This window comes from Mchenga conophoros, linkage group LG10 (assembly GCF_057382185.1).
Source record: "Mchenga conophoros isolate Kocher_MC1m ecotype Shallow Benthic linkage group LG10, M_conophoros_male_GT1.1, whole genome shotgun sequence".
In the NCBI taxonomy this organism is placed as follows: domain Eukaryota; kingdom Metazoa; phylum Chordata; class Actinopteri; order Cichliformes; family Cichlidae; genus Mchenga; species Mchenga conophoros.
In genome coordinates, this window is record NC_140535.1 from 25,240,718 (window position 1) to 25,267,935 (window position 27,218).

Consider the following 27,218-nt stretch of genomic DNA (forward strand, 5'->3'; position numbering starts at 1 on the left):
CAATACATCCAGCTATACCGACAGCAGTCACTGATGTTATGACACGAGCAGCCACTGCTACACACACCGTTTCACACTTGTCCAGAAAATAAATAACACTGCAGTCACAAACAAGATCCCCAAGCTGACATACCACCTGAGAGAAAGAGAGAGAGAAGTCATGAAAGATTAGATTAGAACACACAAAACGTGCAGCATGTGGCACATTTTTATCATCTTTAGATATCGGTATGCTCAGTCAGTAGCAGTAGAGTAGCCCCTATGTCAAAAGATTATAATCTCTGTACTCAGCTGTCACTCATGAGAATATTAGAATTTTACTACTATTTGTTTTTGCTTTACAGTCTACGACTAAACTCACTGGCCACTTTATTAGGTATGCGTTTCTAGAGCTGCACTGTGGTCATAAAAGGATGGATATGGTAAGGAGCGATATTTAGGGAGACTGTTGTGTTGAAACAATCCTCAGTTCGTACTACAAATCAGAAAGAGTGTCAAGAAAATATCCCCCTCATCATTACATCAAACAGCAGCAGCCTGTACTGTTGATATAACGCAGCATGGTATGGTTTCAAGTTGTTTACGCCAAATTTTGACCCGGACATCCAAATGTTGCAGCAGAAATCGAGTCTCATCAGATCAGGCAATCTTCTACTGTCTACGTTTGCTGAGAACGTGCAAGATGTAGCCTCAGTTTCCTGTTCTTAGCTGACAATAGTGGCATCTAGTGTGGTCTTCTGTTGCTTCGAAGTCCCTTAAATCACCTTTTTTCAGCATGCTGATGCTTGATTTGATCGTCAGCGTGCCGTCTTGAACATGTCTACAAACCTAAATGCAATAAGTTGCTGCCATGGGATTGGAACTAGTAACATATAAGGAGTTGTTTGTATCTAAACTATGTGTGACGTGTAAAGTACCAAAATAACACCTATATGAGACACATTTTTAGCTTCTAATGTTAGAGATTCTGCAGCTGGTTTTGGGCTGTGCAGGGCTCTCTCTTCCAGAAGATGATTGAATAAAGAATTATAAATGTTTTGACCACTCCTGAGTCGGGTTTTCTCTGTTCTATCATGGGGATCAAAGAATCGGGTTTAAGATAAGTCACTTGTGTTAATGAGTGATTGAAGAGGTGTGCCTAATAAAGCGGCCATTGAGTGTTCTTCCCAGTATTCTTTCCAGTCAAAGTGCTTTTGCTTGCTTTTACACCTCTTGTAAACCACCTGTAAAATTTCTAACCTTCCACGCACAAACAGCTGAGCAGCAGAGAACAAACCAGAGCAAAAAGGTTAGTGAACACTGGACTTGTTATCTTCAGCTAGATGGGAACATGAATTTTTTTCTCCATATATTGTTTTTACATCAGCCATAATAAATTATTTGGTAACTTTAGTTTTAGTCTATAAAAACACGAATTGCTGGGTGAAAAACAATCATCTAGAACAATTTCACAAACCTCAAAGGGTTTCTGCAATGCAGGTATAAACAATGGTAATAACCAAAGAGTTGACAATGAAGAAATATATAATGGATAGAAAGGTGCTCATGGTATCTGCTACCAAGACGGTAAAAATAGAATGTAAACATGGAGCGAAACACAGAAAACATGGAAAAAAATATCACGAAACTGTAACAAAACTGCATAGGTGGAAAGATGATGAGAGTACAAAGAAAAAGTAATGACAGATGAAGGAAGGTGGGAGAGTGTGCAGACCAGGGTCAAATCTTTTCTTGATTCTGAAAGACACAGAGCCACCCAGTGGTCAATTTGTAAAACTGTTTGAGGTTTATGGCTTTCCTCAGTAAAATATTTAACCAAGGTCAAAAAGAGGGATGGCAGTGATTTGAATTTTCTACCGAAAGCCTAACAGGACTCACCTCTGCTACAGGACACGCCAAAGACTTCAAGGCCAAAGGATAAAGGCAAGAGAAAAGAACAAGAACAGAAACAGAAACTATAGGAAGAAAGAAAGATGAAGGAGGGACAAAGGAAGAGAAGAAGAGAATTAGAGGAACACTTGAGACATGTTAGTCACAGAAGGGACAGGAACAGAGGTTCACTGTGCAGCGGGCGTGGCTCATTGTCAATTATGAAATCATATTTATGACTATCACATGATTTGAGACTGATTCCCTTTTTATCTTTTCTTCTAAACTATCAAAATTCAATTAGCGTTCCTTTATGAGTGTAAAGCCAAGCTGCTGATCATGAGAAATGAGATATTTCTGCATCCAATTGTTTTCACATTAGGCCATCAAACACATCCTACCTTTTCCTCCAGGTCTTTAATCTGCCTCCTCTGGATTTCTGTCTTATCTTCAAGATCACGAATTCTCTGCAATTATTTAGAGAGGGGAAAAAAATAATAACAATACCAGTATAAAGCATGTGACCTACAAACCTACTTCCACGTAAAGCTCTACTGTATCATCAGCAGCCACATTTACAGACAGCAACAGACCTGATGGGCCTGGTGCAGAAGTTCCATCCTCTCCTGGAGGATCTGGCAGTCGTACTCTCGACTCTTCCTCAGCATCTGCCTCCTCAGCTTCTCCACCGCCGTCCGCAGCTCGTCCCTCTGAAGCTCATCCAGAGGCTCGCCGTACTTTATCACCTGGTGAAAAGAAGACAGGCGTGAAGCACAAATACTGGATTGTGATTGATCTGAAAGACTCCTTACACCTCCAGTGTTACTGCTCTTTATCAGCTGAGGCTTTATCAAATCATAAGAATCTTTGAGGGCTTGTAGAAGCCTTTTCTGTTTCTTTATCTCTGTTAATAATCTCACACCAGTCATTCGTTTACCAAGAACTAGCTGTGCCAACAGCTTCGATGATCCAAATTATTTGGGAGGAATTTGGCATTTCTTATCTTAATTAGATAAACCTCACCCACTGTATCAGATGACTGTGGTGACATTTCAAAAGATGGGTGAGACTCAACAAAGCTACAACTGTTTTTGTTTTCTTTAGCCTTTTTTTGGTAAAAATGTATGGCTGTACGGCAATGCATAAATGCATGATGGCAAATCAAAGACCTTGTCTTGCTGCAGGGCGTTGTATAAGGTTGCTTCCAACTCCTGGATTTGCTGTGAAGAGAAGCAATGTAGAAAAGTGTTGTTAGTTAAGTTTGTAAGAACTTATTCACTTTTCTTCAAACGGCTACACGCCTAACAATACTGTCATGATTCTAATCATAAGATTATGTGTCACCTTGGGAACTGAAATTTAGACCCCAAATAAAACGAGGCACTGTTTTCTCAGCCCCAGATGTACAAGAGACAAAAAACACACCCACCATGTATGCCTGATCCAGGGCCTGTTTTCTGTAGTCCAGCTCCTCTTCCAGATATCCTTTCTGTTTGCAAAACATCTCCTGTACACATGGAGCATATTAGGACCAGTGTTTAGCAGAGAAAGAAGTGATAACATAAACTTAAACCACTTCCTAACATGTGGTTTAACTGTTTGAAACTATAAGATATGGATCTGTGAAGAAAACCCAACATCAATGACAGATTTTTTGTTTGTTCGGTTTACTAGTCATATCTGGGTACAACGTGGAATATTCAATAAACCATCGTCATTATTTCTCTTTTTTCCTTTCCTATCTATTCTTTTTTTTTTTTTTTTTAACTGAGCCCAGTGCCACTAAGTAACATTTAACGCCTCCCTGTTAAAGTGTCACGGTGCAAGTCTAGAACTTAATGTGCAGCAGGCACATGGTGCTTCAAATACTGGTTATGGAGACTCTTTGGGTATGATGTGACTTTATCCAAGGAATGTTAATTAAATGTCTTAAAGGCAGAAGGTTAAGCAGAAGAATCAGTCATATCACAAATGATAATCATGAAACAAAGTCTGCCCCTTGTTGTGTCCCACCATCTCTATCTCCAGGTCCATCATCTTCTGGTGCAGTGCTGCCTCTGTCCCCTCAATCTGTTGAATCCACTGGAAAATAACAAGCAACAAAATATGATTTATTAAACAACAGAACAATCTGATGTTAATTTAAACACAATGTAGCTTCCAGCCTTACCTTTTCCGCAAGTGACAAAACAGTGCTAGCCTGAATAATAGCCACTTGCTCCTCATTCCTTAAGTTCTGCACAAAAAAGACATTTAAACCTTAATAATGTAAATGTTTTAGCGACGGAAAATGAAATGTTAAGTTCCGTATGAATTTACCCCGTTGTCTCCGAGGATATCCAGCAGTTTGATGAGATCTGGTATGCATACATCCTGTGGAAAGAAGACAATAAAACTGATTAGGGTGTAAATACATATAAATTCCTTTAATATTTAATCTTTGCTGTTTTTAGCTACTTAACGATAAACTATGATAAAGCATCAGCCCGTCTCACTGCGCACCTTAACTCCTTCCTTCATACAGTAGATCTGCAGTGCACTGACTCCCTCAGAGAAAGGATGCATTCTCAAATGGTTGAATGGAGGAGACCTCCTCTCGCGCTCCTAAAACAGCAAAAAGAAACCCACTTTTTATTATGCAAAAAGTCTTCTGCAAGCCTCCTATGAATTATAACAGCATTATAACATAATCTCTATCATAGGAGCCTAAAATTAATATTTAAATCAGGAGAGAAAAAAACAGGACGAGTGACAGTCTTACCCGGAGTTCTAATGATGGATTATATCAGTCCCTATCAGTTTCTCTTTGCATGCTTGAGTTTTAGTACGCAGCACTGTCTTTGTTCAGCTACAAAGTTTCTAACTTGGTTCACAAGTTCATTGCAAACGCTGTCATCTGACTAGTGACATGCCAAACCTGACAGCAGCGCTGGAGGTTTTTAGTTTAAACCGAGGCTGAATCACTTTGATGTTGCCAGAGGTGAAATCAGGTGAATGTGCACGGCACGTCCGAGCAAGAACTTTTCCTCTGTGTTCACTAGGTGGCAGTTAAAGCCTTGGTAAGGTGCTGTCAGTCACTGCACCAGAGCGAAGCCAGAACACAGAAACTGCTGTCAGCTGGTTATCGAGCTTGGAAATCAGAGACTCTTGGAGCCATTCCAAGACACGAGGCATGCACCCTGTTAAACAACGATTCTGCTCTTCTCCACAGTCCTCGAGTTAAAGCAGGGATTGTGTTGTGTTGTTCTTTTAAAACCTCACTGTGTTCAACTCAAAGTTTACCTTGTACTTTTACGAAACGATATAATCCCCAGCCTTCAGAAAAAATTCGATAATTTCGGACACCACTTCTTTTCCCCTGTAAAGTGGCTACAGTCTCTCCTGATTTGCCATGAAATATTTCACTGTGGTTTAATTCACTTTAATAAAATCTATGAAATGTAAAACCAATGTGGCTGCTTTAATCACCAGAGTGTTGTTTGTGTAATAATTACACTAAAATCACTTTTTCTCAGCTCTTGGGAAAGCAAAACGTTTTTAACTCAGTAAAAAACACACAAGTTATTTAGGCTCACCTGATTATTAGGCGCACAGACAACCCTTATCTTACTTGGTAGAAAACCCTTTGTGACGTACCTCTAGCTCCAGTATCCTAAACTCTAACAGTTCATTTTGATCTTTGGAGTCTTGAAGCTCCTGCTGCAGCCGATTACAGTCTGACTCCAACTTTTCCACCTGGGTGCCACAAAGGATCAGAATGAATGTGTCTGTTTTCATTTCCACTATTTCATTGTTCACTGATTATCGAAAAAAATGTGAGTCCAACCTTTTCTAACAACTCCTGATTCCTTCTTAGGAACAGCTGCTTCTCTTCAACCCATTTGGAGTCCTGATTAGTGGAAAGGTACACATCATTTCATATATTTATTAAACAAATATGGTTATTTTTTCCAATCCCTTCATGCACACATGCAAACACCTTCATTCATACGTGTGTTTACGCATCCTACCTGTCCCTTCAGGGTTAGTTCCTTCTCCAAGTCCTCTATCTTGGCTTTATACCTGAGAACCTCTGCTTGGAGCTGTTCGTGAGCCTGAACCAGGAGCAAAACAGATATTCATTAGAATTTTTTACAAATCTTGCAAGATTTTAATTTTTGTCTGACATTCACTTCTGACTGCACTCAGGCTCTATAATGGGATCTGTTTAAGCCACACCTAAAACTCTCACAAATGTTGTTTTGGTTTTTTGAGGGTTTTTTGCAGCATTTCAACCCAACATACGACGTACATAATGTCGCTATATGCAGACATTAAAAGAGAACGACTGAAAAGTCTAAAAGAATGTTTTGTGTCCTGGTCAAGCATGGGACATTACCCAATCAATGACGGCAGCTGAACTAATTAAAAAGTACGTCTGACATCCACATGATGTGGCCACGCTCAAAATGACTCTTTTACAGCCTCATACGATAGAATAAATGTCAAAAAATGATTTTATAAATCGTGTGTTTAGATGAATACTTCAGACTAGTGGTAATAAAATTCTCAATAACTGAATTTCTCACTGCTAAGGCAGACAGACGTAACCTTGAATGAACCGTGTTGTACCTCCAACTTAAATAATCCTCGGGGGGACATTAGAATTTTTGGGGGATTGTAACTTTACAGTTTCAGACCAGATCAGAGGTTTCCAGACTGAGCAGTAACTAGTTAATTAATCTTTATACATGTACCTTAGCTTCGATTTCAGCATCCAGTAGGCCTCCTTTCTGTTCCTGCAGCAGGGCGTAAGCTCGCTGTAAGGCCTGGTATTCCCTGGTGAGCTGACGGAAACGTAGCTCTGACTCCTCGTTGGCTAGACTCTTGATTGATACACACAGGAAAAAGATCAAAGGTTATGATTCTAGGAGACAGCATCATTATACTGATACATCTGATGAGCTAACATTACCCAGCTGGTATGACTGAACAAATTTGATGTCGATAGCAGAAGTTTAAAAAGTAAAAACACAATTGAAGGCCCTGATGTGAATATAAATGAGATTACTGAGATTAATGCTAGACTATCTTTTGGATATGATAAATATAAGCTCATACATCATCCAGGTCTTCCTCAGGAGTAGCAGGAGTTCTGTCCATTCGAAATGAAGCCACTGAGGATGTCTCTGAGTCCATAGACTCTTCATCATACCCAAAGAAAGTATCAACCACGATATGCCTCTGCAGAAAATAAATACCAAAATCTTTCACGATAGAGCAATCAATACACTTTTTTTTCCTTTTGGTGCTTCACATTTAACAAAAAGCCATGTTTTGTGTTAAATACTGTCAATTTTTAGTTTTGTTTCTTGCATTATTAAAAGGTCGAGTTTCTCCTTGCACTCATTTGTTTAACTACAGTTTACACTCTTATTGAAACAATCCGCTCAAACAGGACTGACTTCCATACTGTTTTTTAATGCACACTTTCTACACACACTTTAAATTAAGCAGCCATTAACAAATTGAATTTATCCTACCTTTATTGGCCTTGAACTTCTTTTATGCCGTTTCTTTCTTAGGAGTTTTTCTCGGTCCTGGAAAATCAGACAGATGAACAACACACTTTAACAATACGACTAAAGACACAGTTACTTTCTTTGATTTTCTTTCTTTAGGTTACATGATCAAATTTATAGAAGCAGCAAAATTACAAGAGCTACCCCATAGCAAAAATGCTATAGGTGTGCAAAAGTCATGAGCCACCCCTCAATTCTTTATATTTGTTTCCAAGGAAACAAAAAGTGGTCTAGAGCAATAGTTCTCCAGGCTTTCTGAATATCTGTGAATGTTTACACACTGGTTTTTAACTTAATTTCAGTCCAGTACTAATTATTTTCAGAGAAACATTTTGTTTGTTTGTTTAAACACGTAACACTGACCTAAGAATCATCCAAGCATAAAAAAGGCACCTAACTCAATAGACAAACCAGTGGTGCATTTCTTTAGTTGGATATAATAAAAAATGATGACGATAACACAGTTTGATATGTTTCAAGGTGATTCTCAAAGAGCTATTAGCAAAAAACCTAACATATCTCGCATGGTGTACCGACCGTGTATCCTTGAAAGAAATTAGGCAGCTGAACAAGTGAAGGACAAAAGAAGAAGTGGCAGGGCTAAAAAGGTTCCTGCAACAATATGTGAAAGTCATGACCTTTGAGAAACAGATCCATCAAAGACCTGACACCGGATCTGAGATCCAGCTAGTCCTTCAGTTGATCCATCAAGCCTCATCAGAGACGGTCTCAGTGGAGTAGCAGCTGTTTCCTTCTTAAGGAAGGGAAAGAGAAATTCCATCAATTTTGATTAAAAATTGGTGGAATTATATAACTTGAAAAGTATCATCCATATTTTTATTTACCACACAATACCACCTGGAAAGGCTCAGACTGGCAAGAGCTTCATTTTATTTTCAGCATGATGACGATCCCAAACACACTACCAGTGCAGTAAAAGCACATTTAGATAGAAATGTTGGCTTCCCCAGAGTCCGGACCTCAACATTACTCCAGCAGTGTGGCATCATTTTAACAGGTGAAGCAACAAAAGGCAGCCAAATCCATAAGAGATTTGGGGTGTCCTTCAAAAAGCCTGGAGAACTATTCCTGAAGACAAAATGATGGGTGGCTCGAGACTTTTGCAAAGTAGTGTACTACAGATGTAAACAACACATATGTGGTTTTAGAATATGTGTGATTGAAATACCATCAAAATGGATGATTGTAGACAAAAAACTCATCTGAAATTCCTGCTATGGGTCATATTTATCAAACCCAAACATATAAACTGGGATATGCTCTATACTGTGCTTGATTTTCTAGTTTTCTAGTAAGGATAGTCATGGCAATACATTTTCACAAGATTAACAAGCATTACACCAATTTTCAGCAAACTATGTCCTGTTTGGAGCAGGTCCCTACTGTGGGTCATCTTGACCATGATGTCATAATAGCTCATTATCCTCTGAAATTACTTCCTTTTCATCTGAATCTATCTGACCTAAGCAGAAAGATTCAGTGTTGTATCAGGACTGTGTCAAAATGTCAGAGCATCACGGCAACAACATGGCTTACTTGATAAATTACTGAAACACTATAAGAAACATACTCTTGTCAGTTCATCAATCATGCTTTGCTGCTCCAAGACTTGAAGCTTGAGAAAGGCTATTTCCTGGTCATCATGGGCTTGGTCCAGGTCATTGAGAGACTTTAGCTTCTTCAGTGGAGGATGAGAGTTTATCCTCTCCTTCTGCAGATCCACAAAAAACACAGAGAAGTGTCCACTGAGATCACACTATTCAAGTGTAAGTCAGCGTGCGTATATACAGAATGAGGCTACTGATACTTTGTGCAGACCATCTCAAGGTTTTCTTTCATCAGGCTCTTCAGCTTCTCCTCCAGCTTCTGGATCGTCTGGGTCAAATCGTCATTCCTCTTACTCAGCAGCTTGTTCTTGTCCAGCAGGGGCTTACACTGCTTCTCTGACTCTCGAACACGTTTCAGCTAGTGAGGGGAAAAAAATCATAAATTTAATTTAAATGGTGATTAAGGAAGACCCGTAAGAAAAGAGATGACAACGAAACAGCAGCTGGGAACTTTCAAGGAAAAGCAGAAACATTAAAAATGAATTAAGTTTCTTGAATTTCATCGTACCAGTTCATTCCTCTCATCCCCCAGCAGCGAGTTGCGGTCCTCCAGCTTGCGTATAGTCGCATTGAGTTCAGCCATACGCCTCTGGTTTCTCCTCATGTCCTGAAACAAACAAAATGCAATCCTTTATCATTTGACCAATCAAGTCACAAGGGAAGTGTGAAGAATACGTGATGTAATGGACTGCAAAACAGAACAGTCCATCCTGTCTTGTAGTGGTTTTGTTTTGCACTGATTAAAATTAAATTATAGCTTGGAGCTGATTCATGTGCGGACCGCCCCTCTCTTATAGTCTTTTATAGTTTGGCACTTACAGAAATGCCTGAGTGTGTACATGACATGGTTTCCATTTTGACTATTAGACTTTTAAAACAATCTAAACCAAGTGCACTCAAGTGCTTCAGCAAAAGTATTGAAGTGAATTCAAGAAGTAAGACAGTTTCTTTTAAATTAGCAGTTTAATATTATTTGTTTTAATTCCCTGAGCTGCTTCTCGATGGTTTCTCTACTTACTGGGCTGCCACAGTGCTCCGCACCATCTCCAGCTCTGCCTGGGATTTCTCTTTTCGGGCTTCCCAGGCCACACTCAGCCTCCTTAACAAGGAATAACTGTTCATCCAGGGCATCCTTCTGAAGCTGCAGCTTCTGTAAGTAACCCGATGTCGATTCCAGTTCTTTTTCCAGAGCGAAAATGGTGCGGTCCTTACCTTTGATTTCGTCCACCTGTGGTGTGGGAGAAGGAAATGGAAAAATCATTAAGTAATGGCTGAAAGGAAGGCGTTTTATTTCCGATGCTATCCGAATTGTTCCCATCACTCTTTATGACATTATGATCAGAATTAGGGTTTTAAATGTTAGAACAGAAAGTTTAATATGATTTTTGTTTGTATTTTCTTTTAATGTATTTCTAAAAAACTAACAAACAGCTGTAAAGAAACCAGACCGACTTACACAAGTAGAGAGGAACAACAGACCCATAAATAGTTGACCCTAACCATGTTATGCTTGAACCATGAAGCAATTATGAGAAATTTTTTTGAAAGTGCAGTGTTTATTGAGCCTTCTGATTAAATTTTAAAATGACATAAATGTAATATAAAATTGAATATATGACGTTTAATTTGTATTATGTTTGCTACATCTGGCATTGTCGTGCAACCTATCACTTAAAGGATGTATTCCACAAATTATTTTGCAATTATTTTGTTATTTTCAGGGCTTGATCAGTATTTTTAAAGCTTGTTTTAAAGGTGTGAAAAGATTTTATGCAGATATTTTAATATCATGTTGTTGTTGTTTTTTTTATTGGTTAAATAAAAGCTAATTTTAGGCATTTCGACTGACCGATAAATTACAAAGACTGCCTTGATAGCAATTTGGAAGGAAATTTGCAGCATTAGATGTGTCCATAATTAAACTCTCTCAGCACCAGGTTTCTACGTTATGCAGGTTACAAATGAAAATGTTTTCCCTGCTGCTCTTTTGTTCTTACATAGGTTGCATTAGACACAAATGTAGCTCATTTAATTAGATAGAAATCTACCCCATTCTTCTCTATGCAACTCGCACTAAAGTGCGGACTACTGTATACTCTGTTGTAGACACAGGCTAGCTAGAGAAACTATTCAAGTAATGATTCCTGTTAAAATTCTTTGAATACTTCTCGAAGTCTCGTGAGAGAGTGAATCCATTATAGAGTTGTGTCTACTAAAGCTCAAACAATAAAAGATTTTAAAGAGTATACCAACACTGATTTTTGGTGATTTAAAAATCTGTTTTTTTTCTTTCAAACACATAAAACATAAATAGATTTCCCTAACATTTTTTATGTGTAGTTATTTATGAGTCCTAAGGTCACAGATTCATGGACGCAGAAATTTTGACATGCTCATTATTCATATGTTGAAGATACATGTGAAACCTGTTTCTAGTTTTATGGTGTTTATTTGCAGTGACTGTTCATACCAGTCTGCGGATGTCTTTCTCACAGTCCCATTTGATCTTAGAGATCTGCTCCTGGTGCTGCTGGTGCTCCACCCGCAGGTCCCCAGCCTTCATCTTGTCAGCCTGGATCATGTTGCTGAGAGCCTCGTCAGTCTGCTTTTTAGTAGACTTCAGCTCTGCTATCTCTTGCAGGAGTTTAACTCTCTCCTGGTCAAAGAAACGACGTGCGTCCTCCTTGGCTTCAAGAGTCAGTGCTGTGCGTACCTGAAAAAGTGAAGGCAGAAAGAAAAAGGTTGACTAGGTTGATAAGAGTTTTATTTATTTATTCTTTTTACATTTTTCTGAAACACAAGTAAGTGTAGGGTGGAATGAAAATCTTAAAATCTGTTTAACGGACATCTTTAAACTCACCTTCTCTCCACTGCCATCACGCATGGCATTCAGTGCTGCTTTCAGCCTCTGGTTTTCCTGGTCTTTGATTTTAGCATGGCGGGCCAGTTCTTGCTCGTGCTGCCGTGTCAGGTTTTCCCTGAGAGCCTGGAGCTCCTTTTGCTTTTCCTCATGCCACTTTGCCCGCTGCTCTGTTAGCATGGCAGTATGACGGTGCTGCTCCTGCTCTCGCACCCGCTTCACCTCTTGCACCTTGTCTCGCTCCAGTTTGCTCACCTTTAGAGGAACACGGAAGGAAGGGTTTGGTTATTTTTCATAAATACATACTATAAAAATTTCTCAAGCTGTCAGTGATGGTTCTGAACATTTTAACATTTAAACTTTATTAAGGTTTTAAAAATACTGTATTTACACAGAAAGTGGTCCAAGAGATAATAGTCCAGATATATATATACACTCAACAAAAATATAAATGCAACACCTTTGTTACTGCTCCCATTCCCCATGGGATGGACGTAGAGACCTAAAATTCATTCCAGATACACAATATAACCATCCCTCCCAAACAGTGGTCACAAATCAGTCCAAATGTGTGGTAGTGGGCACATCTGCTATATTGAGATAATCCATCCCACCTCACAGGTGTGCCACATCAGGATGCTGATCTGACATCATGAGTAGTGCACAGGTGTACCTCAGACTGCCCACAACAAAAGGCCACCCTGGAATGTGCAGTTTTGTCTCACAGCAAAATGCCACAGATGCCACAAGCAATGAGGGAGCGTGCAATTGGCATGCTGACAGCAGGAATGTCAACCAGATCTGTCGCCCGTGCATTGAATGTTCATTTCTCAACCATAAGCCGTCTCCACAGGCGTTTCAGAGAATATGGCAGCACATCCAACCGGCCTCACAACCACAGACCTCGTGTAACCACACCAGCCCAGGACCTCCACATCCAGCAGGTTCACCTCCAAGATCGTCTGAGACCAGCCACCCAGACAGCTGCTGGAACAATTGGTTTGCACAACCAAACAATTTCTGCACAAACTGTCAGAAACCGTCTCAGGGACGCTCAACTGCATGCCCGTCGTCCTCATCGGGGTCTTGACCTGACTCCAGCTCGTCGCCGTAACAGACTTGTGTGGGCAAATGCTCACATTCGATGGCGTCTGGCACGTTGGAGAGGTGTGCGCTTCACGGATGAATCATGGTTCACATTGTTCAGGGCAGACGGCAGCTGAGAATGTCCCAGTTCTTGCATGGCCAGCATACTCACCGGACATGTCACCCATTGAGCATGTTCGGGATGTGCTTGACCGGCGTATACGACAGCGTGTACCAGTTCCCACGAATATCCAACAACCTCGCACAGCCATTGAAGTGGAGTGGACCAACATTCCACAGGCCACAATTGACAATCTGATAGACTCCATGCGACGATGTGTTGCACTGCATGAGGCAAATGGTGGTCACACCAGATACTGACCGGTTCTGGGTCCCCAGACCCCCAATAGCGCAAAAAACTGCACATTCCAGGGTGGCCTTTTGTTGTGGGCAGTCTGAGGTACACCTGTGCACTACTCATGATGTCAGATCAGCATCCTGATGTGGCACACCTGTGAGGTGGGATGGATTATCTCAATATGGCAGATGTGCCCACTACCACACATTTGGACTGATTTGTGACCACTGTTTGGGAGGGATGGTTATATTGTGTATCTGGAATGAATTTTAGGTCTCTACGTCCATCCCATGGGGAATGGGAGCAAAAACAAAAGTGTTGCGTTTATATTTTTGTTCAGTGTACATACTATAAAAATTTCTCAAGCTGTCAGTGATGGTTCTGAACATTTTAACATTTAAACTTTATTAAGGTTTTAAAAATACTGTATTTACACAGAAAGTGGTCCAAGAGATAATAGTCCAGATATATATATATGTATATGAGATGTAGTACAGTACCTTGCATTTTTCTTGGTGCAGCTCTATCTGAATGTCAGTCAACTTGGACCTGAGATCTTCATTAGCTGCCTGTAAGGCAGAAATAAGGGCTTCGGGCTTCTCGCCCTTCGTACGCCCTTTCTTAGCCATTGATTCAAGAACTAGAGAGGCTGTTCTAATGCTTTCATTGAGACTTCATATAAGCGTTCCGAGGTGCTCCCAAGGTTTCCAGTTCCTCCTCTTCCTCATTCTCCTATTAGACACAAGGGCTTGGGGTAGGAGGAGAGACAAAAGAGTGACAGAGTTAGACAAAGCAAGTCCAGATTTACTTTAAACAGAGTATGATTAAGATTCTTGTACTTTGAAATAATAAATTCCTGGAAACATAGCAACAAAACTGATGTTTTGCCCCGTCAGACTTCAGACAAGCAAACCAAAAGGTATGAAACCACTGTAGGAATCACCGTTTAGGGGAAATACAGTGTTTTAGCAAGCTTGTCCTGCTACACTGTATAAGCCCAGATAAAAAACACTGGTCTCACCCAGGATTAGGACAACCATGCATTGTTAACATCGCAAGAGCACATGGAAGAGAGACAAGGGTGGAGGTGTTAATGCTAGGCTATAACCTAGCTAAAACCTAGCCCTAACGCTAAGCTCCTCAAACCAATTTCCACCACCAGCTTGTTGGCTAACGAAGGCTATTTCATTTTTAGGTAATTATATAAAAATGATGAATGAAGTCTAATCTTATCTAATGTAATCTGAAATATGTAACTGAAAAATACAGTAACAAACTTGGGAATAGTGCATATTTGGGCTAAATGTTCATGCCAGTTAACAGGCTCAAAATGAAAACATGCACTACCTTAGTTTGGTAGAAAAGACAACATGCTCCAATTATTAAACGTCAGTATAAATGGTAAAAATATAAATACACTACAGTTTTGTTGGGCTTTTCAAGTATGATTGACCACTTGGGACTTTTTACCGTATCTATCTATCTGTATATATATGTTATCTGTTCAACATGCAGACACCACTGATACAGTTTTAAAACTACCAGCGTAGTAATTAGTGGTCAACCTCTACTTTCTGAGTAACAGTTACCCAAAAAGTCATGGACCTACTAAATTCATTAGGACTCCCCTTGGGGAGACCAGCTTTCTTGCAGTTTGGCCACATGCAGTTGAGAAGTTGTGGAATTAAAATGGTAATCCTTCAAAGCCACACTGCTAGCATGGCATAAAAAATGGAGATAAGGGTTTTTTGAAGAATTTAGTTCTAATTTGTTAATATTCAGATCTCCCAGCAACCCATTTAAGGTTAGGGATTAGGCTAATATTAGCCTCATGTTTATGGAATTTTGCACTTGGCTTACCTAAATGGAAAAGCTCATAATTATGACAATATTAACTTGAACGGCAACATCGGTTACTTTCTGATTTATTTGTTTGAAACCTCCTGTGAGCAGTTTCCTCTGCACTTATACAGATTTATCTCAGGAGCCCCTGCCTTTTTGCTTTCAAAACCATGTGAGACACCTTGTCCCGTCCATTAACTGGGACCTGTGAAAGGAAAGCCAGAGTTGGTCCCTGTTTTTTTTCCTCACTTTGTGGCATAAAGCAGTTTGATGCCACTTCCTAAAAGTATTTTGTTCTCAGCCTTATAGAATCTGTTATATTCAATATTTTTTTATGCCTGTAAATTCCGCATGTCCATAAAAAAGTTACATAAAACCTTTTAGAACTGTAGTTCTTTGTGACTGTTGCTCGGTCAGCTTCTTTCATGTGCATTCGATTTCTTGTTTGACTACAACTGTTACATGCCTAATTATAGTCACGCAAGAAATTATAGTCACTCATTAACATAACAAAAAAGCAGTAAACACAATGCACACAATAGAAACATCCTCATAATTTTTTACTATCAGTATGATGACCTACACATGCATGATGTTATGGTAAATCCCTAAGGTCATACAGATCCAGTGTGTCACAAGAAGCTTTGCCTAGACAGAAGCCAATAATGACAATTTCTGTGGCAAGAGATTTTCATTTGAGAAATTTTGCGGTGTAAATAAAACCTGAACAAGCAAGTAGGAAGTGAAATTGTCCTGATCATATTGGCTTATTATCAAACCAAAGTGGTTTTGGAACAGATGGTTGTCTGGATATGCCGAGTCAGTGGTAATCCTTCCTGCCCCACAATCTGACTTCTGTTTGTGCACAGCCTGAGGTCATCTGAAAGCCAACGACCTGCTAAAAGCCACAGATAGACTTGTGCAGCAAATATAGGACATTTGGGCTAAAATAAGACTATGAGAGACTTGTCCTATCAGTTTACTGAACCCAGTCTATTTTCAATGCAGGCCTACCGCACTTACTGCATCTGCGTGTAAGATGTACAGTAAGGCTTCAATGTCTTGCTCAGTGGTAGAGAAAAATAAATGGCAAACTCATGAGCCAAAAGGACAGCTTTTAGCTCATATATATGTTGCTTTACTGATTAAAACAGACATTGTTCTTATGGCAATCAAATTAATTACACAAGAAGGTAAATATAGGCTTTACCTTGACCAATCTGTCTAAAAAAAATAATAGATAAATAATAAATACTCAAATTACCATCTGGAGTTGCAGTCTAAAGATTACAGGTTTGGTGCCTTTTTTAATGTATTATGCATATGCTAACATGAAATATGTTAATTATGAAAAACAGAGTATGATGTATTGCGTGTGACTGTGTGTACAACACACATGTTGTATTTAATATTAGTCATAAAAATGTATTCTGCTGAAATTTTTAACTTTACTTTTAATACCTTATGAAGAACACAGAAATAGATAGTCCCTTGATGATTTGGATGATGAAGGTTAGCCATTACTAGGCTCTTGTAATGGCTGTGCTGCTAAAATTCTTCTTAAATGGCATATATATACATATAAATATGACTATCAGCTATTCGTGACTTTGCCTGTTCTATGCAGATTCAACCAAAGGTTTATAGATTAAACTGTTTCTAAACTCTTTGGAAACATTGTTACAAGGTCACTGTTTTAACACATTTGTAGAGACGTGCAGACTGTTTTCCTCTAATACACTACCCACAAAATGTTCATATGAAAGTGAAAAAGACTGTGCATTGTCACAATGACTCACAAGGAACTGGACTACGTCCCTCATAATCTGAAGTGGAATGACATAACATTGCTTAACAGATTTGACGATGTAGATTAGAGATGAAGTAATCATCACGTTTAGTCCACACGGGCTCCTTATTTTGCAGTTAGTTTACAGTGCGGCTTTTCAGAAGTACTGCTGACGTTATTAAGCATCACTTCAGGAGGCTGTCCAAAGTAACACTAATGAAGTAGCAACAAGTAGCAACTTCAAAAATGATTTGCAATAAGAGTGCAGGACAGTTATGTCATGTACATTACCATTTTAACACCACTGTCTGTAATCTATGAACGAATTTGAAAATGTTTGCAGAGGAAACTTGAGCTTACTCGAGTTTGCATCTTCAGTAGATTTCTAAGTATGATGTGAAAGTATAACCAGATTTGCACCCTTAAACATGAAATATTTCAACAGATATTTTTCCTGCCAATTCAATTGTATATATATATATATTTGTTTTCTTAATATTTAATTAATTAGATCGACTATTATGAAATAATTAAATATTTGGCCATATTAACAAGTCCCTATAACAATTTTTCCAGAGCCACAAGTGATGTGAAAAACACTTTTTGGAGGATTTATGTAGTTTTCATGTTGTTTTGAAGGCAAACCGGGTTGTTTCTTCACCCATCGCGTGTGTTTTTGAACACAGAAAAAGCAAATGTTGACTGGAAAATATACATTTGATATAAGTTTACATTGGTGTATTGTACACAAGTTTTTATAATATGGAAAATACTAAGGCAGTTGAGGTACTCTACATTTACAGGAACACTTCCTGTTTCTTTGATATTCATAATGTTGTTATACAATGTACAACACTCTCCTTTGTGGCATGAGTGCAATACCCATATATGAAAATTCTAATAATAGTAATGCTGATAATTCATTGACAAGTCATCTTATTTCATTTTGGTTAAACTGACTAGACCATCATCATGCAAAGCCAACCGCCTCACCATGACTACTAATACTGTATTAACCTACAAACCATCCACAGAAGCCAGATACTGTTCTGGAGGAGTAGGCTAGATATGTATTTGCGATAAGCCTAAGTCAATCTGATTGCAGTTACGTTCCCCAGCAGGGAAATGATCTGTTGGCTAGCCAAATTAACATTATTCACCCACACAGAGGCATTATAGGTCCCACTGCTCAGTGCAACACAAGTACCCACTTTTTAACCTTACAGGCTTCTACTTCTAGTTTTCACTTTCAGTATCAGGCATCTTTGGTGACTCTCAACAAGATTTTTAGGGAAGGATTGTGATTCATATTTCCTTGCTTGTTAACAAATAGCAAAAAAATCCTTCAGAGCTGTCATTTGTGATCTATATTTCCCTCAGGAACAGCCAAGTAATATTCTTACTCAGCACTGTCCTCTTTTCCAATGAGAGCCAGTTTAATATTTAAACATGGGGTTTTATAGCGGGAAGCCTTGCATATAAAGTAAGGAATTTTTTGGAAGCTGCTAAATGGCAGGTAATGGACAATTTAAGCTAGTCTGAGAGGCATCTCTCAGATATATTTTAGTATTATATTATGATAAAATTATAATGCTGTGATTGGGGATCATCATCATAAAAACTGTAGCTCACTAGAACACTAAACTCTAAACCTATATCTTATATTTGGACAAAGCTGACTGGTTACAAGCCATTTAGCAAATTATTCATGTTTCATTTGCATAAAAAGTTTAAATAGATTCAAATGAGGAAATAAATAAAACAATAAAGGATGCTAAGACAACACAAGACTCTTTTGTAAAGAGACAAATTTCAACCCTAATACTGCAAAAAATGACAACTTGCTATATTTTTAAAAAGTGCAATATACACTCAACATACTTCACACAACACAATCACTCAAAATCTTTACAACAATATTAGCAATCAACATCACACAAGACTAAGAAACTATATAAAAGAAAATCTTAGAGTATCAGTACCTTATACAAGCTTCCTGGTAGCCGTCGAAACTAACTGTAAGAAACCCGACAGCTACAGCAGCCTCTTGGATAAGAAATGACATAACTGGGTAACACTTTATGGACTCACAGACTAAGACAAGTTAATGAAAATGCATCTTTCATGCCAAGAAGGGTTTAGGGAACCAAATCTTTCAAACTCTGTTGACAGTATTCCTCTAAGAACTAGTGAGCACTCAGCAGATCAAGAAGATCAAGCATCCATCACAGCAGCATCACTTGAATAATACATTTTTAACTATAGAGATTTAACCATTATCTCTAAAATGTATAGCTCATGTGAGCAAACCAGGATGCTAATGCTATGAGATCAAATATATGTGGTGACCATACCTCTTTAATCCACAAAGACCACTATTTTATGCATTTGTGACCAATCACGTTCACCTTCAATTCAGTGCTGATATTTAAAACATGTTTCTTGGACTGCTGTCTATGTTCCCAGTGTTTATACCGTATACAAGGATATCTTTATAGGTCAGTACTGCATGGTAAGCAATCGACTTGAGTTATGTGGAGATGACAGGCAAAGAGATGCCAACCAAGTATAAAAAAACCTTTAAAATACTCAACAGCAATTTCTCCAACAATTAAATGGTCCATAATTCTAATTCAACAATTGTTTAATTGCGCTTGAACAAAGATGGACATTTATTTATTTATTGTCAGTTGATTATTTTGAAGTTTTTAACAGGGTCTTAAATATTGTTGATATAATAAACATAAATGCATAATATCAATTAGAAATCCAACTTACCAAAATATTTTGTCTCACAGACAGATAGCAAAAGCAATTATTTTGTGTCATGGTACTACTGTACACCTGACAAGCAGAGGGTAAAGTGAGATTTGGCAGGCGTGAAAAGATTGTGTGTAGCAGTGTATGGGGAAAAGAACCACCTAGAAATAAGTCACAGTAATTTTCCTTGTGAGATTTGTTATGTACAGGCTGTCATCGGCTGACCAGATTCTCTGCTCTTTGTGGATTTAGTCAACTGAATTCAAACAAATAAGCAAGGTTACACGAGCTACCGTGGCTGCTTTCCAACACCTAGACAGCATAAAGCTAGTGCAAAAGGAAGGATTTGGCAAGTGAATCTAATCAGTGTCATCACCTTAAATTTAAAGTGATGTCTGCAATCCTAGATGTAACCTAACACTGAACATGAACACCACAGCCACTCTGCATCCAGCATATAGTGGTGCATTACTGGAAACTTCACCGCAGTCTTTCAAGCTAGTGACTTCAGCCTGCTCTAAACGACACCCTCTGAAAAACACAAAGTTCTTATACTTCACTTTGTTTGGAATGACTTTCACAGTATAAAAAAAAGAAATTTGCAACATTATGTTTCGATCCAAACACTACAGAATCAATTAGGACATTACAAGAAGCTTTAAAATTCCAGTTTTTCAAATGTCCTTGCAGTTTCTACCTTTGAAAAATCTCTTATCTTTCTCGCCTTTCCTCACTTTCTTACATCTTTCTCCATCCCTGAAAATGTCACAGATGTTGTAATGTAATGGATTTCTTTTTCCACTCCCTGAAAAATAAACCGACTGTACGTCTACCTAGCAGACACGCTGTGGCAAGCTACATTAAAACATGTTTTTGTGTTTGGTGATATTTGCTTTTTTATTTTTTATTTTTTTATTACCTCACTGAAGAAAAACTCCTTTTACTGTATTATGCATAAATCCCCCTATCAGGTTTAGTTGCTCTTTAACTGAAGGTGCCAGAATGCCATTAATAACTATTAGCCCAAAATCCACTTTCCTTTTGGTATAATTTGCATCAATTCCTGAGAGAGAAAAAAAATCTACATCTCTAGTGTCTAAGTGCTTAACTATGGTTTCGAGTTAGTTGATATTTTTGTCGGCTATTCAGTCCTAAAAAAGTTCCAGGTGAGCTTGAAGCTTCACTAAGAAATGCATGTAAAACAGGAAAAAGTCACAGCTGTACTGAGTGACTGCTACTGCCTTTTGAAGCTGTATGGTAAATGTGACATCTTAAAGACTTCTGGTATTCATTTCGAGGCAGATTTTAGATCACCTAAAATAATAATATTGTAACTGTCCAATTTCTAATCCAATACTGAGAAACAATGTGTTGATCTAAATGTTAATGCAATTTGTTGCTGAGCAAGCAGAACAACAACCTTATCTGAGCTTTTCAATGATAGTAGGGGTCAGAAGCTTCAAACAGAGTTCATTAGAGTGTCACGACTAAGCCATGAAGTCAATACACTACAAAATACATTAGAATACACAGAACAGAGAGCTAAAATGTGAAAAAGCTCTAAGGAACTGCACAGCTGGACAATGACCTAGGAGTTTTAAAGTGTGATGGCATCATTCACATTATAAAATGTCCCTAAGTTAGGCTTCAACAACCACTGGTCAAACACACTAAAAACAAAACCATGTAAGTGGAACACGTTTTGTAGTAATAGTACTGTGATGACTGGGAGATATGATTGGTAAGTCTTAACTAAAACCATCCATGCTCACAGTAACTGATTTTTTTAATATGAAAAAAAATAGCTAAGAATGAAAAAGAACTGATTTTCTCTTTGCACTCTGAATGAGTGTATGTGCATGTATCATGGTGTTGGTGTATCAATGTGAGCTTGTGTGCATTAAATACTACGACACGAAGCACACTGGCACCATGACCCACTTTTGACTCCTCAGACATTAAATTTGGTTGTTAGCGCTGGATTTTCCAGCAGACTATCAGAGGGAGCATTAGAAATACGAGCCGCAGCTTCAGTGTGACTGAAAATAGAGTTAAAACACAGAAATGATTGATGGTCACAAGGACGCATTTTTGCATTGTTTGAACAATTGCTAGTGATTTAATGTTAACCTGAACTACATGCTGATTCTGCATATAGCAGTGTGTGTTACAGTTTTGCCAAATGCATTTAAATCAATGGCAGCTAATTCACTGCCATTGATTTTATGTATCATAAAGAGATTACATACAATCTTTGCTCCAAAACGGGACCCTACTGATTTCTGCAAACATTTATTTATACAGTATGTGGTAAACAGTGGTCAAGCTTGAAGATGACTGAAATAACCCCTTTATATGTAAACTTACTCTTGTGGTAAGGGCATGTAAAACACCTTATCTTTTTCAGAAAACAGGCGTCAGCACTACTTGTAGGACTATACCTTTTACAGTAAGCTTTTTTTAAGTAAGCTTTAAGCTTTTTACAGATGCTAGAATTCTGTGGATAACATTCTGAAAAGGTTCATTTTCCCCATATCGGGATTTTCTCAAAGCCTAGCCAAGCATTTTTTCCCTAACCCTGTCCAAACAGTCACATGGTTGGAAGTCTTTTGTTTAATATGTGCCACCACCAAGCCTTCCACCTATTGATGTGGATTTTTACACTGCTTTACTATGAACACTAGTAGTGCAAAACTGAAAACATACATGCCAGCCACTTTTTAGGTACACATTGCTAGTACCAGATTGGATCACAGTTTCATGCAGAAAATATCCCATTAGCGTCACACCACTAGCAGCAACCTGAACTGTTGAGGATGAATGGATGCATGCTTTTATTTTGTTTACATCAAATTCAAACATTCGACAGTTGCAGCAGGAATCGAGACTGATCTGACCAGGCAACGTTATTTCCAATCTTCTATGGTCCAATTTTGATGAGCACATATGGGTTGTAGCCTCAGTTTGCTGTTCTTAGCTGACAGAAGCAGCACCTGGTGTGGTCTTCTGCACCCACAACCCATCTGCTTCAAGGTCCAAGGTATTACATGTTCAGAAATGCTCTTCTGCATACCTTGGCTGCAACAAGTGTTTATTTGAGCTATAGTTGCCTTTGTTATTAGCTCTGTCTGGCCATTCTCCTCTCTAACTTCTGGTTCAGAGAACTGTGAATCTGATAATTCAACTGTCTGGACCATGTCTACATGCAGGTACAATGTGTTTCTTGTATACATAATTCTCTGCCAAATTCAAAGCACACAGGAATAAATACCCTACTGTATGTTCAGTCATTCAATATGATTCATAAATGTCACAATCCACCTAACAGTTATCACTTAAGGCTCACAGATATGATATGATATGTGTAATATGATTTTGTAAACACAGACTGAACACTGTTGGCAGCTCGTGTTCCAGATGTGAAGCAGAAATCCAACCTCCTCCCTAATACCAGACCTAGACGCACAGACTGATCTCTTTAGCACTGTTATGTCCACGTGTTTGTGACTGCTCAACCAACTGTCACTTTCAGCTTTATCTTTCTGTCGTGTTCTTTTTTCAGCAAACACAATCTTGCATTTCAGGACTATTTTTGATTTAGTTAATCCCCATTATGCAACCCTCTCAGTAAAAGTTAGCCAGACCAATGCCAGTATTGCCCCAACATCGAGGGGCAAACTAAGTTTAATCAGTCTGGTATAGAGCTGTGACATAACCTGGTTCAACGTGCCATCACTTTGGCTGAAGTGAAGAAGAACTGTTCTTCTTGTTTTCGGATTACATTTCAGTCCTGACCAAAAGATGCTTTCTAATCCATTTGCCTGAGGTCAAAATACCAACCCTGTGTATAAGCAGAGCTCTGCTAATGCTGGAAATAGTGCAGGAAATGGATCTAAATGACTATGGTGTACATCTGCTCCATGTTTAAAATACTTGGTTTTCTTTTCATTTTTTTATTTAATAATTCATATTTAAACAAATTAAAGTTGAAAAAGTAAATATAATTCTAAAACAATAGTTTATTAATAAGAGTAGGAAATAAGGTGTATCTTGCAAGATTAACAAATTGAAAAATACATTTGTTGAAACAGAAAACAGAGATGGTGGTTTGCATTGTTGTTATTGCAAATTTTAATTTGTAATTTTTCCTGTATACCTGGCTAAATGTCCACAGACATTATAACATCTACAATATGGCTGTAATATGTAGTGATGGCTTGCAATTATAGTATGGCATTAGCATTGACTGTTATGTTAAAGCTGCAAGCTTTTGTAGTTGTTCAGGACGATAAATTCCTCTTTATACCCAAAGTAATCCTTGATGATGCATGGATAAGAACTGAAAATAGGATTCTAGACTTAATGATACAGGGATATATATAACTTCCTCACCTCTGCTCAGCTGGTTCTGACAACAGCAACATATTTAACATATTTATAAAGCATTATTATTAGTAATAAGCCCACAGGCCCAACCAAAGAAAAAAAGGTCTTATCTCATTTTTTTCGTGTTTTTGCCATCTCCTTTTGCCACATTTTGCTATTGGTGTTTTGTATTGGATGACTCTTTCATTTATAAAGCAATCTATAAACAGTTAGCTTGTGGTCAGTTATTAGCCTGCATCTGCCCTGGCCATGAAACAATACTGTGACAAACACCTTCCCAGCTGGGGTGATGTCTGTTAAATCAGGCCAGTGTAACACCCCGAGGCAGTTGTAGGCTACAGACTCTGAGCCTCAATCTGGAGGCCTTGCCAACCCACTGTGGACTAGCATCCTCTTGCAGCATCACTGCAGCATCCTTTCCTTTTACGACACGGCCAGCAATGTGTAACGATCTGTCAAGCAGAAGAAGAAGGGAAAAAACAGAACTCACGTCCAGAAAAACCACACGTGCCTAATAATTATAGAAAAGGATGCTTATCTGTCTTTACCAAGAGGCACAAGCAACACCACCTGGGATCCACACAGCACAACAATCACGGCTACGAAAAGCTCGAAATATGCTCGATGTAGCGTGAGCATCCGGCTCTGCATGGCGAGGAAAATCCGGACTCAGGCTCCATCCTCGTCATCTTTAAAGGGTTTGCTGGTGTAGGCCGAGCTCTGCCACTTCCGACAGGCAGGCTAGATCTCTGCTGCCGGCTAAATAAGACACGCTTTAGGGTTTTATGCCACAGAACGCGATGGTGGCCTCTCCTCGCTCCAGTAGAGGTGAGATTAAAAAAACAAAACCAGTTTATATCTCTCGCTTCGCTTCTGGGCTGATCAATGTGAGTCAAGCCAACAGGCCCGCTAGTCTCAGGAACTCCCAGTTCAGACGGTGATAAACCTCAACTACAGCAGCCACACTGCCGACAGATTTCATCGCCTTACCTCACAACAGATTCCCATCCAATGTGAAGACCTAACGGGTGAGAAACCACATCCATGGCATGCTTCCGTTACTAACTAAGAGAAACACAATCGCCTGCTATGATCTCTGCATCAGCAGCAGCCCCGTACAATGAAGTGATGGCCGGTGGTGATGATGCTGGGAGCCCCGCCCTCCTGTCAGCGTAGCCAGAATGAGCTCACTGATTTTCAGCCCAGCCGGCTCCAGTACCGCTGCAGTCCACCAGTGCAACAGCACTGCTGTACAAAACCTGCAGCTTTTCTTTGCCTTTAATTTTTTCCCCCAGTAGTTTGTTTTCCCGTATTTGCCAGATGACATACAACGCTTAGTTAAATTACATGCACGTCTTAAACACACAAATATCTGTATGACTTCTAATTTTCTGCTTCTAAACTCAGTCAAAACGGAGGTTATTGCACTCAGCCCTAAAAATCTTAGAAGCATGGTGTCTAACCAGTCTAGATGGCATTACCTTGACCTCCAGGGACACTCTAATTAAACTTTGAGACATTTTTGATGTTCAGTTTGCATATTAAACAAATGTGCAGAACCAAAGTTTAATTTAATATCCTTCTCTTCAGTTACCAGGTCTTGAATAATCACACATCATTATATTTTAAAAACCTCATAGTACCTTATTGTTCTAAGTTCTTTGCTCTCAGACTGCTGACTTACTTGTGGTTCCTATAGTTTCTCAGTGTTGAGTTTGCAGCAGAGCCTTCAGCTTTCAGGCCCGTCTTCGGTGAAATCAGCTTGCAGTTTGGATTCAGGACACAGACACCTCCTTTACTTTTAAGATAAGGCTTAAAACTTTCCTTTTTGATAAAGCTTATAGTTAGGGCTGGATCCAGTGACACTGAATCGTCCCTAAGTTATGCTGTCGTAGACTTAGACTGCTGGGGGCTTAGAGTTTCTTCTTCGTTCATCTGTTTTTCACTTAGTGAATATTTTTTAACTCTTTTTTTATAGTTTGTCCTTTCTCCAGTCTCCCTCTGCTCTGTTCTTTTCCCCCTCATCCCCAACCCAGCATGCCAAATGGCTACCCCTCCCTGAATCTACTTCTTGATTTCTTCCTGTTAAAAGGGAGTTTTTCCTTCCCACTGTCACCAAGTGCTTCAACATCTGTATTGACTGATATTTAGGGGTTCTCTCTAACATATTGGGATCTTTAACCTATTATATAAAAAGGTAACAGTTGAGGTGACAGCTGGTTTTACTTGTCACTATATAAATAAAACTGAATTAAATGAACTGACATTTTGCAAAAGTTCACAGTTGGGGTGCTTCAGTGTCATCTTTCTGCCTTTGTATCATTTTCAGATCCTTGGTATTGAGTATTAGCGCAGTTTAAAGAGTAAGACAACTTATCTCGATCAGAAACTGCCAACACATGATAATTCATGATAAATAATTATAATGCATAACAAATAATTCTGCCCTGCCTTAAACAGTTAATTTTAAGGAGTCAAAGTTCTGAGGCTTATTGATTTAGAGCTTTTCTTCTGTTTGCAGGAGTAAACAGGAGTAGTTGCTTATTTTCTCTACAATAAATAAATAATGTGAAGATGCCTGTTAAAGTTCAAGGGCATGTCTATATCTTTACATTACTTTATTTATTAGTCAAACCAATAAAATAAGCAGAAAATTAAATGCGTATTATTCTCAGTGTGACATTTGGACTTTTTTGTGTTATAGAGAGCTGTGTGGTACGAAAAATAATGTTATAAATAATGCCACCTAAAGGTCGATCTAAGAATTGTGCGTAATTGCCTGTTGTTATGCACAATTCTTAGGTCCGTTAGGAACTATTGGCTGGACGTCGATTTTCTTATACAGAAAAACAAGACATTTAATGCTAAACTAAATTAATATGATAAATGTCGCTAGACTCTTCAGCTGTCTGAATCAATTTTTGACATTTTTTTTGAGTCAAAACAGTTTTAAAGGTCTTCTCTGAGTTCGAGATCCAAGTAAAGGTAAAAATCTGTTGTTTTTTCTGCATTTATTTGTTTACCGTACTATGAGTTAAGATATATGAGGCTATATAAAATAATAAATAAATAAATAAAT

General features: G+C 38.6%; 1 protein-coding gene across 1 annotated transcript; it reads right to left on the minus strand.

The window, feature by feature from the left end:
- Positions 1 to 25,270, minus strand: jakmip2 (janus kinase and microtubule interacting protein 2). Its single transcript, XM_085289551.1, has 24 exons — positions 25,130 to 25,270; positions 13,863 to 14,110; positions 11,919 to 12,173; positions 11,529 to 11,771; positions 10,077 to 10,286; positions 9,567 to 9,665; positions 9,270 to 9,416; positions 9,022 to 9,162; positions 7,392 to 7,448; positions 6,970 to 7,092; positions 6,606 to 6,734; positions 5,880 to 5,963; positions 5,696 to 5,758; positions 5,506 to 5,604; positions 4,372 to 4,473; positions 4,189 to 4,242; positions 4,040 to 4,105; positions 3,883 to 3,951; positions 3,299 to 3,376; positions 3,039 to 3,089; positions 2,463 to 2,615; positions 2,271 to 2,336; positions 1,879 to 1,955; positions 1 to 136 (listed from the first exon to the last, which is right to left on the minus strand). Exons 2-23 carry the CDS (start codon positions 13,989 to 13,991, stop codon positions 1,905 to 1,907), a joined length of 2,469 nt encoding a protein of 822 aa, XP_085145677.1. The 5' UTR covers positions 13,992 to 14,110; positions 25,130 to 25,270; the 3' UTR covers positions 1 to 136; positions 1,879 to 1,904.
- Positions 25,271 to 27,218: the final 1,948 nt, after the last annotated feature.